Source organism: Vigna unguiculata, chromosome 11 (assembly GCF_037176805.1).
Source record: "Vigna unguiculata cultivar grain cowpea cultivar isolate G323 ecotype 2 chromosome 11, ASM3717680v1, whole genome shotgun sequence".
Taxonomy (NCBI): domain Eukaryota; kingdom Viridiplantae; phylum Streptophyta; class Magnoliopsida; order Fabales; family Fabaceae; genus Vigna; species Vigna unguiculata.
In genome coordinates, this window is record NC_140802.1 from 39,103,119 (window position 1) to 39,122,014 (window position 18,896).

General features: G+C 32.0%; 3 protein-coding genes across 5 annotated transcripts; 2 read left to right on the forward strand and 1 right to left on the reverse strand.

Moving 5' to 3' along the window:
* Positions 1-72: 72 nt before the first annotated feature.
* LOC114168251 (5'-3' exoribonuclease 3-like) lies at positions 73-6,245 on the forward strand. 3 transcript variants are annotated; one of them, XM_085668469.1, is made up of 24 exons: positions 73-668; positions 763-868; positions 1,106-1,182; positions 1,264-1,455; positions 1,605-1,724; positions 1,815-1,877; positions 2,207-2,254; positions 2,331-2,501; positions 2,593-2,670; positions 2,794-2,943; positions 3,033-3,170; positions 3,268-3,363; positions 3,566-3,661; positions 3,794-3,864; positions 3,972-4,100; positions 4,230-4,306; positions 4,393-4,433; positions 4,538-4,612; positions 4,717-4,847; positions 5,055-5,147; positions 5,245-5,320; positions 5,394-5,461; positions 5,611-5,730; positions 5,767-6,245. In XM_085668469.1, the coding sequence occupies exons 1-24, from the start codon at positions 501-503 to the stop codon at positions 6,038-6,040; spliced, it is 2,658 nt and encodes an 885-aa protein (XP_085524595.1). In that variant the 5' UTR covers positions 73-500; the 3' UTR covers positions 6,041-6,245. The 3 variants fall into 3 exon arrangements, with proteins under 3 accessions (XP_085524595.1, XP_085524592.1, XP_085524594.1); XM_085668466.1 differs by having other exon boundaries at positions 5,611-6,245; XM_085668468.1 differs by having other exon boundaries at positions 5,058-5,147; positions 5,611-6,245.
* A 1,954-nt stretch (positions 6,246-8,199) lies between these two features.
* On the forward strand, positions 8,200-14,145 carry LOC114169500 (transcription factor E2FB-like). The gene is made up of 14 exons (XM_028054674.2): positions 8,200-8,608; positions 9,931-10,120; positions 10,302-10,361; positions 11,489-11,574; positions 11,656-11,744; positions 11,836-11,890; positions 12,239-12,291; positions 12,391-12,441; positions 12,544-12,592; positions 12,677-12,742; positions 12,834-12,910; positions 13,061-13,277; positions 13,435-13,501; positions 13,655-14,145. Exons 1-14 carry the CDS (start codon positions 8,411-8,413, stop codon positions 13,783-13,785), a joined length of 1,389 nt encoding a protein of 462 aa, XP_027910475.1. The 5' UTR covers positions 8,200-8,410; the 3' UTR covers positions 13,786-14,145.
* Positions 14,146-14,359: 214 nt separating this feature from the next.
* On the reverse strand, positions 14,360-15,996 carry LOC114169501 (FAM210B-like protein). The gene is made up of 3 exons (XM_028054675.2): positions 15,566-15,996; positions 14,762-14,953; positions 14,360-14,669 (listed from the first exon to the last, which is right to left on the reverse strand). Exons 1-3 carry the CDS (start codon positions 15,791-15,793, stop codon positions 14,511-14,513), a joined length of 579 nt encoding a protein of 192 aa, XP_027910476.1. The 5' UTR covers positions 15,794-15,996; the 3' UTR covers positions 14,360-14,510.
* Between the last annotated feature and the right edge of the window lie 2,900 nt (positions 15,997-18,896).

The window sequence follows — 18,896 nt, forward strand, 5'->3', positions numbered from 1 at the left end:
TTAATTCTTGGTGAAAATATCAGGATTAAAATTATATTCTTGAAGCTTTCTTGAAATTATATATAACTTGTTTTCTCCAAGATAGTATATGTTGAGTCGAACTTTGATTCGTACAACTAATGATTACTTTAATCTCAGTTCCGAAAAGACCATTTTAAGTCTCTTCATTTTCTTACTTAACTTCTTTGCTAAGTCATTGCTCCTACCTTTCCGTCTCGCTGCAACTCAGGTACGAGTTAATCTTCTTGTCCACAAAATATCAGTTTTGTTTATTGTTACTTTATTTTTTTATATAAATAATAACCATGTCATTGAACTTTTTCTCTGAAATCAAACACACCAACGTATGAATGTAACAAAATATTTAGAAAGTGTTACTGATGATGACGTATAAAAACAAGAATGCCATCCCATTTTGAGAACTTGTCTTTACTCAAAGTGTTCCCTTTCTCTCTATTTAAGGTATTCATCGATCAGAAACTACTGGGAAATTAATAGCTATGGGGGTACCTTCGTTCTATAGATGGTTGACTGAGAAATATCCCAGGGTGGTGCAAGATGTGGACCACGCCATGCAAGACCCAAATGGAGTGAAATATGATAACTTGTATCTTGACATGAATGCCATCATCCACCCATGTTTTCACCCTGATACTGATCATGACAATGTTCGTTAACGTTACTCACTTTTGTTCATGTACCTTCGTTTTATTTATTCTTGTGCTGTTTTTTGGTTTTTGATGATGTTTGTGTTGTCACCAGATTCCATTTCCAACAACATTCGAAGATGTTTTCAGAAATGTCTTTGAATACATTGATAGACTTGTTGACACTGTTTGGCCTCGCAAGCTCGTTTACATGGCTATTGGTGAGTGAGACACCAGATTTTAACCAATTGACTCATCATTAACCCCATTTGATACTTATTTATTTTCTTGCCTTAGCAACTGAACTTTGTCTTAGAAATTGTATCAGCACAAACATCCTTCGGTTTTTAAGTGTCAAGTTGAGACCTTCACATGATTGCATAGTGTTTCACTATCTTTGCTTGTCTTCTAATGAAAAGTTGAACTAAAGAGGCTCTTTCTGTGTTTCTCATGCATAGACGGGGTTGCCCCACGTGCCAAAATGAACCAGCAACGTTCAAGACGTTTCCGAGCTGCTAAGGACAAAGAAATTCATGTGGGTTATTATTCATCAATTATCATTATTATCAAGGTATAGTTAAGACCTTCAATTTATTTATCTCTTGTATATGTGTAGGAAGCTGAGGAAGAGAGGTTGAGGGAACAATTTGAAATGGAAGGGAAACAAGTTCTTCCTAAAGAAGAATCTGAAGTGGCAGATTCCAATATTATAACACCAGGCACTGAGTTCATGCATGAACTCTCAAAGGCACTTGAGAACTATATCTCTTCAAGGATAATTTGTAACTCATCATGGAAGGATATTATGGTATGACATGCATAGTCCACATTCCAGAAAATGCAACTACCATTAAGAATGCTTCATTTACCCTTGTTTAATGTTTTAAATCAGTGTTATTGTCTTTATTTATATCAACCTAAATATTATTGTTTTTTACCTTGTTAATTTGAACTTAGGTGATTCTCTCTGATGCTAATGTTCCCGGGGAAGGAGAGCATAAGATTATGTCATACATACGCAAACAGCGTACTCTGGAGGAGTATGATCCAAATACCTGTCATTGTTTATATGGCTTGGTATGTAAATCATAGTAAAAGTTGTCCTTACAAAGTGATTGTTTCTTCTGATGTTCAATATAAAGACAAGATTTTGCATTTGGAATGCAGGATGCTGATCTTATAATGCTTGCAATGGCGACTCACGAACCCCATTTTTCAATATTAAGAGAGGTGATGTTGCATATTAATATATATATATATATATATATATATATATATATATATATATATATATATATAACTTGTGCAGCTTAACGTGAAAATATCAATAAATAGTGTATACACCTATAATGTCCGTGATTTCAGTTCTGAATTTTATACTGTCATTTAGTTACAAACTGCTATGCATGATAATTTTGGTTATAACAATCTTGAGAGTTATGTCAAGAATGATTTCTTATTGGTTGAGACTATTCATAACAAAGGAAAGTTAAACTCTTAAAGATATACTATTTTGCTTTTCTGTACAAAATAATTGCTCACATTCTAGGCTTGCACAGGATGTCTCTGTTCAGCAGCAGACAAAAGTTGCTGCCAAGCCTTTCAAGGTATAATAGTTGATTTACGTTCTTCAACAGCTTTGTTGTTTATATGATCATGAGCCTTATGAATTTAACTGTGCAGCTTTTGCACATTTGGTTGTTGAGGGAGTATCTTGAGTTAGACCTGAAGATAGAAAATCCTCCCAAAACTTGTAGCATTGAGCTTGAGCGGATAATTGATGATTTCATCTTCATGTGCTTTTTTGCTGGAAATGATTTTCTGCCCCACATGCCATCTTTGGATATTCATGAGGTTTGTTGGAAAATTTTTGTTAGATATGGTGAATATGAAGTATTAATGCATGATCAGCAATATCATTACTTGTTTTGCCCAATCTTTTCAGGGGGCTATTGATTTGCTAATGACTGTTTACAAGGAAGAATTCAGTAATCTTGGAGGATATCTTGTGGACATGAGCAGGGTAACACTGTTACTGTCTCATTCCTTCTTCTGTTTGTTCATATCTTTTTCTTTTTTCTGTTACCCTTATATTCCATTGATCTTTTTTACGGACAATCGTTGTGTACATATGATATGAAAGCAGGTTGGGGAGAAAAATGCTGCTTTTATGAAGTTATCTAGAGTTGAAAAATTTATACTTAAGGTTGGTACATATGAAGAGAAAATCTTTAAGAAAAGATCTGAAATACAAGAACGTAAATTGAAAAGGCTTATTCGAGATAAGGAGGATGCTGTAAGTTGAAGTATATTTGAAAAATGTACACATTCCTTCTTATTTTACTGTAAATTTGGGCTCATGGGTTTCCCTGATTTTCCATGCAGTGGAGGGAAGAAAAGAATGAAAAATGTTTCTTTAATGTTGACGATGAACATACTTCTGATTGTACTCTTCTGATTAAGAAGGCACCAGATTCAAAGTTGTCTGTTTTGGTGAATAATCTTTCTGCTACAGATGCTGAAGTAAGTTGTTGAACTGTAAATCAGGAGTTTCTGACTTCATTTTTACAGCAGCATATTGATGTTGAATTGCTACTACTTTTTTTCTCCTAATAATCAGATTGAGCAAAACACAAAGGATTTAAAAGATGAATTGAAGAGAAGTATCAGAAAAAATAGTGACTTACTTTTGAGTGAAGATTTCCAAATTGACAAGGTATGTATGTACTATATGAATCAAATTATAATATACATCTACAGTCTAATTAAATTAAAGATTTACATGTATAGTAAGTTTGTTGATATTTATTATAAGAATGATATTTGCTTGGTAAATCATGTATCAAATTATCTTGCCACTAACATTGCCATGAAAATTAAGCTCCTGAACATGTTCTTTTTGTTACCTTTCATTACAGATAAAATTGGGATCACCTGGTTACAAAGAAAGATATTATAAAGCGAAGTTTTCTGTGGAAACTCCTGCTGACATTGAGGGAAAAAGGAAAGAAATAGTATGTGTTTCCACATGTTGTCTTTTTGGGTTTGGAAAACTTTTGTTGTTTTACCTTAAATAAGTTGCACTAGCAGGGTCCCTTTTGCTATTCAACTTTCAATGGTGGTGATAAATTGCAATTTATTTGTAGGTCCAGAAGTACACTGAAGGATTGGTATGGGTTCTTCAATACTATTTTTCAGCAGTTGCTTCTTGGACATGGTAAGACAATATGATTTAATATATACATAACTTGAATTTTAATGTGTAATGCATTATACAAATATGGAAAAGTCCAAATATTTTGACATGAACGTTGCAATATACAGGTTTTATCCGTTCCACTATGGTCCATTTGCTTCAGACTTAAAGGGCATGGGTCAAGTGAGAGTAAAATTTGAAAAGGGTGTCCCATTCTTACCACTTGATCAACTTTTAAGTGTTCTCCCTCCAGGAAGGTAACTTTCTTTTGTTGTCCTATTTGATACCATAGATTTTAAGCGTAATATATATATATATATATATATATATATATATATATATATATTTCCATTACCATAATAATATCTAATTTTACTCTTGTATAGTGCTAATGCTCTTCCAAAAGCCTATGCACAACTGATGCTAGATGAGAAATCTAGAATCCTTGACTTTTATCCTCAGGGTAAGCCATATTCTTTGAAGCTTTTTATTCAATTTCTGATTCTACTTGTTTTCTGTTTCTTATCATTGCTGTTTTGTTTTTATAAGATTTTGAAGTTGACACTGTAGGAAAGCGCTTCCTGTGGCAGGTTATTTCACTCATGTTCCTTGTATTAATTAGTATTGTTCTTTTTGTCAAATTTTGAAGGGTAATAAGTACTGATGGAAACAAATGTTTGTGTCTTTTGTCTAGGGAATTTGCAAACTTCCATGGATAGATGATACCCGGCTTGTGGCTGAAACCAAAGAACTCAAAAATGAATTATCTGTGTGAACTACTAACCTAATCAGTACCATAGCACACCACACAAATTTAACACTTCAATTGCTAATATTTCATGCATCTCCTCAAAATCTCTTAGTGTTTTATAGGAAAAGGACGCCATAAGAAATTCACCCAGTGCAGACAACTTGTTTGTTAGAAGCTCCAGCAAATTAGCAGAAAAATTTGGCTCTCTATCTCTTGACCCAAATGTGCCTTGCAAGTTAGACACAAGAATAAGGTTTGTTAACACACTCTAATACAAAATCACAACTGAGACTGACTAAATAAACCTGCTAAATTTTTTGTTTTTTAGTAAATTTTTTCATGGCTTCTTCGTGTTTCTTCTTTGATTCAGCTACATTTCAACCTTGCATGTACTTTTCTGTGTTGGAAATAACCCATAGTTCAATGCTTCCTTTTTTTTTTGTGTTTTTGGTACTTTTAGCAGTGATGGCATTGAGGGTAGCATAGGTCTTTGCCATGAGTTTGTTAAGGAGCCTTCCTTGTCCATTTGTGACGACAAAGAAGATTGTGTCTTGTATGCTATTCAAAATCTGAACACAGTTTTCATTTTCTTAATTGGCATTCAACGTTTGAGCAAACTTCCACTAACTGTGACATCGTTTATGTTTCAGATGTGTCTATTACGAGGTTCCTGCTGGTACTAATCATATTCCTCGTTTACTATCGGGTGTGAGCCTTCCAGAGAAGGTAAAACTTAAAAAACTTTCTTTTCTGATAAAGAAAAAGTATGTATATTGTATAACATTTCAAATTTTTATAGACAATCTCTGAAGGTGATATTTTTGAAACTGAACTCTGGCATGAACGTCAATATAGTCGTTTTCTGAGGTACTTTCTTTTCCCTCTACATTAGAGCTTGTGTGTGGAAGCATGTTTTAGTTTTATATATATAAATGCTTACAAGCATGTTTTGGTTTCATATCTTCACATCTCAAACAAAATCACTTCTCTTTTAACTGGCCAACTTGGTAACTCAGGCTGCAAAACCAAGACAAATGGCGGAGTGAAAACACGAGCAATACTCCTCCAAGGTTTATCTCAGATCCAAGTAGACAACATGAAAGAGGCTTTTCATCAAATGGAAGTAGCCAACATGCAAGAAGCTTTTCATCAAATGGAAGTAGCCAACATGGAAGAAGCTTTTCATCAAATGCACCTTCCTTTATTCACAAAGGTGGTGGTGTTGGATGGGGTGGTAGAGGGAGAAAACTTGATACAGTGGAAAATGAAAGAATTCCTAGTCATGAACAACATTATGATGCAGGCTCTTATCATGTAACAACAGCTACTACTACTGAGAGGCCTTTTGGTCGGGGACAAGGTAGGGGTGCATCTAGTAGCAGTTCATTGCGGCCTCAGTGGGGTGGTGCAAAATCTCAGCATGTGAAAGATCATAATCATTGGTAAAATGTTGCTGCAATATGAAATAGAAGAAAAGAAACTAGGAGTTATGACTTTTACTTTGACCTTGTGACATAGTTGATTACTTTTTTGGTTTTGGTATAGTTGCATATGACTATTTAAGGGTACAACCTTTTACAGGGTGTACTGATTTTGTATGTCATGTTCCTCACTCTTTTATTAAGGTCAACTTTTTCTCTTTTTATGGTTACTTCATTTTTTGTGATTTTTGTACAAACATGCTTGCTTCATTTGTCCTGCACTGTTCTAGCACATGACAATTTCTCAGTATTATCTGGTTTTGTTATTTTTTCTGTATCTTTTTTATGCTTTGAAAAGAGTTGGGTGTGCAACTTTTTCTTAAAACAAAATAGTTGGCCCAGAACTTGTAAAAGTTGCAACTTAGAAAAGTTTCAAACTAATTTTTAAACTAATTTTTAATTGTATTAAGAGTCACCAAACAAAAACAGAAGTGTAAAAGAAAAAACTCGTTTCGTTTTTATAACAATTAACAACAGGTTTATGCAAAATAAACTCATTTTTATATTATCTATAACAACTAAACGAGGTTAGTTTTCTTAGTTTATGTCTTTTCTTATTCCATGCTTTTACCTTTGTTTTTCTTCTTGTCTCTTATTTTAACAAAATTATACTTCGACTTCCTGAATTCTTATCTTTTATTTTTTTTGAAGTGGTTTAATGTAGATTATTAATTTTTTTGAAAAAAAAATAGTACTACATTAATGAAAGTAAAAAATAAAAGTAAAAAAATAAGAATCATAATTTTATTGTCTCTTTTTATATTTATTATGTGAAACAGATAAAGCATTAAAGAGTGGGTTATTATCATAATTTATCTGGTATTTGAAATAAGTGTTAGATATATTTTTTAATCATTCTTTGCTTTGATTGAAAAGTCAACACAACAAATTTAATTTCAGTTTGTTACATAATCACCACTTTAATTATTTGCTATCTAACACGAGCTCCAATCTAGTTATTTTTTATTAGAACTAAGTGGGAGATAATATTGAATATCTCTTTAAACATTAATTGTTTTAATCTAATAGCTGGGAAAGTTTCAGAGAACTGTTATTACAAAAGTGATAGTGTGATTAATTGATTAGAAGTGGTATAAGGTAATGACAAATTTCTTGCTCTTTTAAAATTAGAGATAATTAAGATAAAATTAGAATTTGGTTTAAACTGACTCATAGTGTGAATATTAAAATTAAATTTTGGAAGAAAAATAGTTATACACCGATCATATAAATTAATATTACATTATTATCCAATTATAAATGATCATATGCAATAATGGTATTAACTTTTACTTTAATAATTCTAAAAGTGTACGAATAGAAGTTTTTATTGGTATACCATAGAAAAAAAATTTACACTATTAATCTTAATATATAATGGTTGAACTTAATTTTTATTTCATTAATTGTCTAAATTTTAACGTTAGTGATATATAGGAATAATCTCTAATAGAAATAATACTTAATAAAAACTATCATATATTATACAAAATATTATTTATGTAAGACTCGCTATATTTTTCCGACATATTTAAATGAGTATATTGTCTCTTCCTTATTGATATATTATAGTTATAAATTATTTTTTCCTAAGAAAAAGTTATATATTAATTTTATTTTTGATTTAAGAAAATAGTGCACGTGTTTATATATTTAATTGTAGATTTTATTGTATTTTTATTTTTATTTTTTGCATTTTTTTAAATTAAAATCAATTACTTCAGAAGTTCAATATTCTTAATACATTTCATTCGAATTATTGAATTTTATTATAAATTGGCCCAATCCAATTCGGTCTTTTTCACTCTAATCATAGTTTTTGGTATACAGTGATTTTGTTAAGTTTTATAGTGATGATTTAAAAATATCATTGATATAATGATGATGAATATGCTTTTTAGTTAATTATTAAGGTAAAATTCTTGCATATTCTATACATGAAAATTAAACTCTTTTGTTTCCTCTTTAAAATAATGCTTACAATAGGAATGAGTAGACAAAACACAATATTAATAATAACAATAATAATTGGTCTGTTTTTCTGTGAAAAGAAATAGTAATAATTATAAATAATATATAATATATTTATTTGGGAATTTATTGTAGTAAGTGCTTCCCTCCACATCTATATCCGAACCAAATTCCCTCCCTTCTCTTCATCTTCTTCTTCTTCTCTCTCTTTTTTCTCTTTCCCTCGTTTTCTCCTTCCTTTCTCTCTCCCGCTTTATTATTTTCCGACTCAACAATCGTTCAGATCTTTGTTTCCTCTCCCATTCCTTCCGATTCCCCCAATTATCACTCTCAAACCGCACCGATCCCCCCTTCCGTGAGGCGGATGTCGGCACCGCGCGCTCCTTCCGCTGCCGCCACCGCCACTGCCTCCTCCAACCCACCCGATCAGATCATGCACTCCATGAAACGCCAACTCCCCTTCTCTTCCATGAAACCGCCCTTCGCCGCCGCCGGAGACTACCACCGCTTCGCCCCTGACCACCGCCGCCTCGACGCTGAAGCCGTCGTCGTCAAGACTCCTGTCAGTGCTTCCCTAATTTTGTTTTTTATATTTTAGGTTTTTTTATTATTTTCGTGGCTGTTGAGTTGTTAGAGTGGGTGTTGTGGTTCAGTGCTCGTGGTGGCTCGGAGAATTTGCGGAGAACCAGAGATCTGCTCAATTAAAGGGTTTAATTAGTTACTGAGTTGCTAATTTGTTGGTGTTAGTCGTTGAATTAGTTTATAGGTGACACTGCAGCTAGATTGTAACTTGGTTGGGGTTTGTTAAGTGGTAGTTGTGATTGAATTTTGATTTCCCAAGTTAGGGTGTTTGAGAGTTGGAAATATAATGTGTGTGTGGCTTGTTTTTATACAGGGTATGGAATTAATTGGTTGATATCTTTGTATAGAAGGTTATAAACTGTTCCTTCTGTTTAGTCTCTTTGGTGATATTAAGTTCTTCAGTTTGTGACTAGAGCAATGAAGAACTTGAATGGATGTGGTTGTTGATTATCCAGAAGTTGAGTTCACAGTGTGATTGTAAATTGGTCAATTTCCGGAGGAAGTGGAAGGGGAATTTATTGGTTGTATTACCTGCTTTGAAGTACTTCTGGAAAGTCCCATTGACTTCATGTGAAATTATGTGTACTTTTTTAGCTCTGGCCTGCTTATGTTTTATTTGAATCATTTTACTCAACCAAATGTTGAAGTTGGAGTCTACCAAATTTATAGGTTATTGGGCATTTGATTTGACCACAGATCAGTCACTTCATCCATTTCCTTGACTACGAATTCTGAGTTTTTGTGACATTCTTTTGGGGTACTCAACCAAATGTTGAAGTTGGAGTCTACCAAATTTATAGGTTATTGGGCATTTGATTTGATCACAGATCAGTCACTTTATCCATTTCCTTGACTACGAATTCTGAGTTTTTGTGACATTCTTTTGGGGGTGCCTTTCTTACTTTCATATGAAAGCAATTATACATATTTGTGCTTGTGTCATGCCTAGTCCTTTTGTCCTTAGGGCTCTGGGAAAAAAGGGTTTCAAATTAAAGGTTTCTCATTAAATGATTACAAACTAGCAATAGATTAGTTAGTGATCATGTGAAAGAATGAATTATGCATACTCTTGTGATGGGCATCTCTATAATAGTATTGAATTATTCTTTCATTTGCTTTATGAACATTCTAATTAAATATTACTTTGCAATTAAATTCTTGCAATGCTTTGGACCCAAATATAGATTGTCCATTATGGTTTATAGTATGTGAATTATTTGTGAAAATGTAATTCTTACTATGCTACTTCTCCTGTCTATTGTCATTTCTATTGATTTCAATGAGTATATTTTCACATTTCAGCAATTGAAGCGGAAGAGTGAAGCAGCTGATTTTGAAGCTGATTCTGGTGATAGGATGACTCCTGGATCCACTGAACCAGCTAATAGTCCTTTTCGTACACCTGTATCAGGAAAGACAGGGAAGGGTGGCAAATCCTCTAGGATGACAAAATGCAACAGACTTGGAACTCAAACTCCAGGCTCAAATATTGGTGAATATCATCTTCCAAACATTGTATAATAGGTTTATATGTTTTTATTTTTAATAGATATCACAAGAAAATGCATGTAATTCATATTTTGGTTCTTTGTCAACTAACATACACCACAATTACTTACCTGTGTTTTGGCATGCAAAAAATTAAATACTTTTTTTTTTCTGTAAACTGGCAGGTTCTCCTTCTGGCAATAATCTAACTCCTGCTGGTCCATGTCGTTATGACAGCTCTTTAGGTATTATAGCTTTTTGTATTTCATTGTTGATCATCAAGGTTTATTGTTTATTCAATTTTTTATGGTTATATTATTACCCTTTGGTTTCTTGTAGTTTCATCCTTTCTCATTTAGTGGCCTCAACTTTCATTGTGTATTAAACCCTCTCAACCAAAAACTTGTAGTTTATACACTAACAAATTTATACAATCAACATTTACATTGGTTGTTTATTTTATCATTATTTCATTCTGGTTTAATATTTTCAAAACGTACCCTACCCTCCAAAGTTATTGTTTAGTTTATGCATTACCCTCTGGAAATAAAAGCCACTTTGGTGGGTCCAAAAGGATGGGTAAGGAACAACTCAAAACCAAACTGAATTGCAAACTTAACTGAACCACACCTAGAAGAATCAAATTGTATTTAGCTTTCTAATAGCCTAACCCATTTCTATCTAAAAAGCTGTTGAGATAATTACTTTCAAATCCGATTCAGTTAACCAGATTCAACTAATTTAAAATATAGAAAATGTTATTTCTGACACCCCCACTCACCTAGAAGCTGACCGACTCCTTGTTGTTGTCCATGCTTTCAATCTCTGTCACTTAACCAAAATCTCCTAAACCTACACATTCCTCTACCACTACCATGTACCAACAGAGGCACAACCTGCTCTGTTACGCTCCTTGTCATTGCTATCCTCCGTATCGAAGCGCTTTTAATACCATGCAGATACATCAACATGATTGTTTTGCAGCATAAAGGATCACACCCTTGGGTTTAATTACAGTTTTGGAGAGCTGGTTTTTAAACGTGGTGTGGTTTGTATACTGATTCTTTAATTAGTTTTGATTACAGTTTGGTTTAGTTTTTTAAATCAAACCAACCAACCATGCCTTAGATGGATAGGATGAGTTAATGTTGAATTGACATTGAAGTTAACTGAAGCTAATGTTTTCAAGTTAAACTAAAGTCGAGGAGATTTCATTTACAAAAAAAAAAAAGTCTGGTGGGTTCATTTGAAAATGGTGAAACTACTGGTAGATTAACTGTAATTTTCCCTTCATTCAATATGTTTTACTGACGAAAGAAAATTGCTATACATTTTTTTTAATTACTGCATATATCATTTTCATAAAAAATAGGTCTGTTGACCAAGAAGTTCATCAATTTGATCAAACAAGCCGAGGATGGTATCCTTGATCTGAATAAAGCTGCAGACACGTTAGAGGTTAATATATTTTCATATGCTCTTGTGATTCCATATTGTAATGTTTGATAATTTGATGTTTCTTTTTTTTGGTATCTACAGGTGCAAAAGAGAAGGATATATGATATAACAAACGTTCTTGAAGGGATTGGCCTTATAGAAAAGAAACTGAAGAACCGAATTCAGTGGAAGTAGGAATATCTATTCTCAATCCTTCTCATAATTGTTGAGTTATTGAAGTTTTAAACTATTTTACTGACCCCTTTGATGAATATTGATAAGGGGACTGGATGTTTCAAGACCGGGAGAGGCTGATGATAGTTTTGCCAGTTTACAGGTTAGAAATGATTCAATTTTCTGCTTGGGATTCACATGGAGATGTATCATTGGATTGGAACATATAAAGCCCGATTATGTATTCAATTTATGGATTCCTGTCAAGAAACTTTCATTTTTTCTTGTTGGATCTAGCTGTTGTCAAATCATTTTATGTGCTAGCCTGTGAAACATTTTATTTTGATTGAAACAAATTACAGACCTTCTCTGACTTGAATTTCAGTAAGTTGCTTTGCAATGGGTATTGGGATTGAATTTTTGTATAATTTATTTTATATTATACTTCACAGATAATATTAATTCCTGAAATTTTGTTGGCATTTGATTTCTTTCTGTTTCTCATCTGCAGGCAGAAGTTGAAAATTTAACAATGGACGAGCGCCGGTTAGATGAACAAATAAGGTTTGGGAACCATCCTTGGCATATTTATCTTCATTGGCTTATTCAACTATAATGTTTTTGGACCATGCCTTGACCACTTAGTGTTCTAATTAATTGCAGGGAGATGCAAGAAAGACTGCGGGAGCTCAGTGAAGATGAAAACAATGAGAGGTAATATTCATTTTGCCTTTACTCATCTTTGTGTTGTTTGGCTGCCATTTTGTGTGCATAACTATATTTGATGTGTTTCTTTAATCTTTTCCACATTCATAGGTTGCTTTTTGTTACTGAGGAAGATATAAAAAATTTGCCCTGCTTCCAGGTAAATTTCTTCGTCTACATTCTTTGCGTCACAATATAAACTTTTTTTTTGGATGTTTATTGAACTCGTAGTCTTTACTGCCAGAACGAGACCTTGATAGCAATTAAAGCTCCTCATGGCACCACTTTGGAGGTCCCTGATCCTGACGAGGTAATTTGAGAGGGCATGAAGAATTAAGTAGAAGTTAAATATCAAATATCACTTGCATTTTTCTCATCTTAAACCCCCTTTTTTCTATTAGGCTGTTGATTATCCGCAGCGGAGATATAGGATAGTCCTCAGAAGCACAATGGGCCCCATAGATGTTTACCTTGTTAGGTATTTTTTTTTATGATTCTAAAATCAGTTACCTCAAGGGTTTATTGCAATGGAATGGGTAGATGACAGTGCCGGATGAGGCAATAATGCTTCTCATGCAACATGTAATACAGTTAGATTCCTGACCTCCCCTTCGTTTTGTCATTTTAGTCAATTTGAAGAGAAGTTTGAAGATATTAATGGTGTTGATGTTGCACCCAAACTTCCATCCAGTCCAGATGTTAACAAACATCAGTCAACAGTGGTTCCAGAGGATAGAGGGAAAGGCATAGATGTTCAAGGACCAGATGTTGGGCCAAGTTCTGAGTTTACTACCTCACAGGATTTCGTGAGTGGGATCATGAAGATTGTTCCTTCAGATGTTGCTGTGAGTATCACCTCATTCTGTGAGGCATTTGTTTTTCGTATCGCGCTTCAGATGTTTCTTTGTTGTAACTTGTAATCAAGAAGTCAGTATTGTTTCTGATAAAAGAAATAAAAGCGCCAGTGTAGGAGCTTATTTGAAACTTTTTTTCCCTTTGCAGAGTGAAGCTGATTACTGGCTTTTATCAGATGCTGATGTTAGCATAACTGACATGTGGAGAACAGAACGTATCCTCCCTAAACTTCTTATCCTCCATTTCATTCTTTAGATATCATGCACCCACACACACCTGGAAGGGGAGGGGTTTGGGATTTTCACAAAAAAAAAAAAAAGGAATTCAGGCTTGGTGATATTCTAAATCTTCATTGTTACATTTACAGCTGGAGTTGAATGGAATGAATTGGATCCGCTTCAGGAAGATTACTGTATGACTCGCGAGAATACTTCGACCCCCAGTCATCCGTCAAATGTAGGTGAAGTGTCTTCTACATCTAAACCCTCTGGAGGTTGAAGCTTCCGATGCATTGTGAATATAAAAGTGAACGTGATGTTCCTTTTCCCGCTGAGAACCTATGACATCCATCCATATTCCTTTTGTATCCTCTCTACATAATTCTGGCGGTTGGATTGAAGGTTCCATGAAGATGCTTTCTCATGTTTCTCCAAGAAGCTAGTCCGAGGAACTGAGTGGCCAATCAATTGGCTCATTGTATAGTAAAATATTACATAACCCAAGGGACCTTAGTTCAAGAAAAAAATATCTTGATGCTTTGCTGAAACCATCCTTGTATATTATTTTTACTCTTGGCTTCGTAGTACTTAGCTCCATGTCTTATGTTTTGCAAGCAATAAAAAACTTCGGAATGCAAAATTGGAAGAGTGATGTTCCTAGGCTTATCATCTTTAACGGTTTTAGTGAGTTGGCAATTACCTTATCGCTATTCTGTCCCTCGATAATCCAATGATTCACTGACTATAACCAATAACCAATAACTTATTATGGGTTATATTATAGCGATTCTACTAATCTGGTGGATGCAATCATGCAAGCGAATTATGATAACGTTATTGGCATACACAATGTATATTATTAAACATCATTTTCATTATTTTTTAGACATAATAAGAATGTACATGCCCATAAGTGTGGAAACAAATGTTCATCTGGTGATAAAATTCGAGATACTATGAAGAGAAGCGTGTTCATTGTTTAACATTTGAAGGTATCACTACAAGCTACTTATCTTTCTCAACTTTCTTTCCAATCCAACCAGCCACAATCGGGGTAAGAGCCACTGTGGGTGGAAACCTAATTGGAGATGCAGCTTTATGTGCGGCATATGCCAAAGCAAAGGTACCAACCTTTTCGCCAGTCTCATCAGCTGAGATTCCAATCTGAAGATAAACACGCAATTCATTAATCCGAATCAATTATTTTGTTTTCAATTAAATTGCAATCTACATTAGGTTTTGTTTTAGTGTTGCACCTTCTGCAACAAAGATTGGACATCAATTCCAGCACTAATTAGTGCATAACAAAGTGCGAAAGAGATCAATGACAGTGTAATCGAGGTAGCCAGGTATGCTCCTCCATATTTTGCTAGCAATTCCTTGGCTTGATCAGCCTTTGATTTCTGTTCCTCAGAATTATCCTTTCCTTCCTCTTTCGAGCTGAAAATCTGCAAGACACCATTTTTATTTAATATTGAATATTGATTCATTACTTAACATTCCATGAAGGAAAAAATTCACCCAAAACCCCCCATCATGTGCTCCCCAAACTTGGTAAAATAAAACGAGGCCAAAGGAAGGGAATGGAAAGAAAATCTACAATTCAGGGATAAAAACAGAGGCTTCACAGGCTAACTGAAAAAATAAAATAATTTGATCAAGTGGCACATCTTTTTGTATTTAAAGGCAAATTTTGACAAGCAAAACTAGTCCTTTTTGCCTCACTGTTTTGAAACTATTTTTTTTTTCAAGGTTTCTGTTTTCTTTGTCGGAAAACCTCAGCAATAAAATCATATATCATGGCATATCCTTCGATCATACTTTTGACTTTTCTCCAAGTTCAATCCAAATTGAACTTCTATTTTGCAACATACTTAATTAAGTGGGAACCAATACACACTTAGCATTGAAGCCAAGAAAACGAGGCAGCTTATCAGCAATTACACACAAACACGAAACCACCCAAAACCAAGAAACCTACGATTCACGAAACCGGAATCTTCTAGCAACCTTAAACTCCTAGATAAGCCAAAATAGACGAGAAAAATTGAAAAGGGCACCTTCCAAAGTCCAGCTTCAAGGCCATACTTCTTTGTAACTTCCTCAGGTGAAGATGCCTGTGAAGGGTTTTCAATTTCCTCCGTTTTCTCTCTAAGAGCTTGCACTCTGAAGCCCTTCACACGATACTTGAGTCTGTGAAATGAAGCAGAACCAGAAATTCTGTGAGTTCCTCTGCTGAGTATAGAAGCACAAGAGGGCGATGGGAGAAGCAGCGATGTGGTCATCATTGGCCCTCACAAATCTTGTACCTAATGCTCGAACAATTTGCTATGAGATGATCAAAATCGAAAGCAGAAAAAAGAAAATGAGAAACAGAAAGTGTTATGTTATGTGAGTTCACTTGAGCCAACAAAGAGAAAAAGATAGTAAAATGATAACGGTGACACAAAATATCAGTTCATAAATTAGTTGTTGAACTCAGTGGCATAGTTCTTCTCTGTTCGTTGGAATGGGCTTCCAAAATAAGCCCAAGAGAAAGACACGTAGCAAGCAATACAAGCACAATTATTTCACCTTTTCTCAATTTCTGCATCTTCTTTTTTCATTCTTTAAGTTTTCTTTTAATGTTTATAAATGGGATTTATTAACGTGTATTTTTGGTTCTTTGGACAAATGGACTTTGTTGTAATTACCAGATAAATGATTATTTGATATTACGCAATTGGATATTCTTGCACATTTACGATATTATTATAGTTTTTTTTCTTTCATAAATTTCAAAAACATGTGTTAGAGGACACAATTTTGAATATATTTGTAGATCTGAAAATATATTTTAAATTAATTTAAAATGCATTTTTAATTATGTAATACATAAATACATTCTTAAAATATATTTTTACATATACAATTTAAAATATATTTTATTGTATAATTTAGGTTTTACTTTAGAATTCTAGAATAATTTTTTTATTCCAAAAATGTATGCAAATATGCAGGAAGAGGATAGGGGTGTTAAAAGAAAATTCCAGAAATGACGCTTTGTCTCACAACCAATCATAGTACAGAAAAACTTTAATTTAGGAAAAATCCCCTGTTGGACTAACTTTTAAAAATTAAATTAGCGTAATCCTATTATATAACTATTTTAAGAATAATATTTAGATCAATTTTATTGATTAGTAAAGTAAAAGAAATTATAAACATAAAAATTAATTTAGTTTATATTATTTCTGAAACAAAGAGAACTTTTTATTTGAATGATTAATATTCTCAGACAAACTTTTTTTTTTTCAAATTTCAACTATGAAATTTTATTTATATTTTAAAAATTTCAAAACAAGTGAAAATAAATTATTATCATTTTTTTCATTAAAATGTATACAAATTAAAAAAAAAAAACTTATTTAATACATAAACATTATTAACAAACACCTTAATTTTTTTCATGTGTTTATCATTAACACTGTTCAGTCAAATAATTATAGTTTCAACTGATTCATTTTAGTTATTATTAAGAAATGGACTTTAAATATCATTTAATCTTATAAAAACTAAGAATATAAATTTATATCTATTTATATATTATAGATTTGTTTTATTGACGATTTTATCATCTCTTCACATGTAAACGTTTATGTATCTACTCATAAACTCGGATTTTATTTTGGTGCAAAATGGGAGATTTTAAAGAATAATACATGTAAGGATTTAGGTTTTATTAAAATCTTATATATTAAAATGACAACAGATATTGGATTTATGTATTATATCGATAACAATACATAGAAATTAAAAAAAAAAATAGAAAAAGTGATGCAAGAGCACATGGGTGAGGTGAGCAGAGTACATCTTCAAGTACAATTTGACCATCACATCTTAAATTCTCCAAAGAGTTAGCTTAAGCCATGTGAAATTATTATAGTAATGTAAAGTTTACAATTTAATATATTTTATTTTCAAAATATACTTTATTTTAAGATCCATGATTAATAGAAAAAATAATATTTTACTCTTGTTTAGTTTTTGGGTTTGGTTGTGTAGCTTTTTTATAGTCATGTTTATTTAGTTTTCATCAAGCCTGATTAAAAAAAAATTAGGCTTTTTTTTTTATCGTGTTGGATCAATGTGGTCATCATTTAGTTGTAGTATTCAATTAAGTTTTAATTTCGTTAATTTAATCTTTTTTCGCTAACAATGTTTAAAAAAATTAATATATGTGAAAGGTGTATTTCACATGTGAAGTCCATGTTATATAGAATTGTCCAATATTATGTTAGCATTGTTTTATGTGTTAAGTCAATATCATGATATGTGTCAATGTCTGTATCATGTATATCAATTTGAGGTTGTATTTTTTTTTTTGTTCAAATCAATCTCTATATTTTATTTTTATTCAATTCATTATCAATTTTGGTTAAAATTGAACAATTTTGTCTCTCTCAAATTGACATCAAATTTAATTTTTATGTAAATATTATACTAATATCTTTATTCAAATTCACATTTTTATCAATTATTTCTGAAATTCAATTATTAGATCTAATTATAAATTGAATATAATTCTTAAATTCAATTATTAAATAGAATATAATAATTAGTAAAACATAAAATTAATATTTGTAAAACATAAATTTGATATTTTTTAATATTTTTAGATTTCAAGTAAAACATAAATTTAATATTCTTAATTTTTTTAAATGTCAAGTAAAACATAAATTTAATATTTCTATATTTTTTAATATTTTTAAAATATTAAATTTGTGATTTACTAATAATTATATTCTATTTAATAATTTAATATAAGGATTATACTCGATTTATAAATAAATCTTATAATTAATAATTGAATTTAACATATATTCAATAAAAATGTCAATTTTAATAAAAATATTTGCATAACATTCATATAAAAATTAAATTTAGTCTCAATTTAGAAGTGACAAAATTGTTCAATATTAACAAAAATTAGGACAAGAAAAATAACGAATATATAAATTGAGTTTAACAAAAAACAATGACATAATCATGAACGATATGTAACACTGACATTGACACGTGATACAATACTAACTTGACATGTAGACAATTTTATTTTAAATTGAAAAAAATATATAAAAAAAAACTATGAACGAATAAGTGACTTGCACTGTTCACACGCGTCAACTATTTAAACGCTGTTAGTAAAAATACTAAATTAATCAAAATTAATAAAAATTGAAACCTAATTAAACACAAATATTAAATGAGAACCACGTTAAAAAATATGACAATAGTTAAAAAAAATATTTAAACCTTCAAATTATGATTGTAAGGAAATAGCCATAATTGACATTCTTTTTGCACTATGAAAACATTGAAACTTAAGAAAAAAAATTGAATAGAAAAAGA

Excerpts from the sequence above, each read along its gene's own strand:
- LOC114169501 (XM_028054675.2), bottom strand. The coding sequence starts at position 15,793 with ATGATGACCACATCGCTGCTTCTCCCATCGCCCTCTTGTGCTTCTATA. Across the intron at positions 14,954-15,565 it reads TTGAAGCTGGACTTTGGAAG|ATTTTCAGCTCGAAAGAGGA; the intron begins GTGCCCTTTTCA and ends GGTGTCTTGCAG. Across the intron at positions 14,670-14,761 it reads TCCAATCTTTGTTGCAGAAG|ATTGGAATCTCAGCTGATGA; the intron begins GTGCAACACTAA and ends GTTTATCTTCAG.
- LOC114168251 (XM_085668466.1), top strand. The coding sequence starts at position 501 with ATGGGGGTACCTTCGTTCTATAGATGGTTGACTGAGAAATATCCCAGG. Across the intron at positions 669-762 it reads CTGATACTGATCATGACAAT|ATTCCATTTCCAACAACATT; the intron begins GTTCGTTAACGT and ends TGTTGTCACCAG. Across the intron at positions 3,364-3,565 it reads AAGATTTCCAAATTGACAAG|ATAAAATTGGGATCACCTGG; the intron begins GTATGTATGTAC and ends CTTTCATTACAG.
- LOC114169500 (XM_028054674.2), top strand. The coding sequence starts at position 8,411 with ATGTCGGCACCGCGCGCTCCTTCCGCTGCCGCCACCGCCACTGCCTCC. Across the intron at positions 11,745-11,835 it reads AAGAACCGAATTCAGTGGAA|GGGACTGGATGTTTCAAGAC; the intron begins GTAGGAATATCT and ends AATATTGATAAG. Across the intron at positions 13,278-13,434 it reads TTGTTCCTTCAGATGTTGCT|AGTGAAGCTGATTACTGGCT; the intron begins GTGAGTATCACC and ends TTCCCTTTGCAG.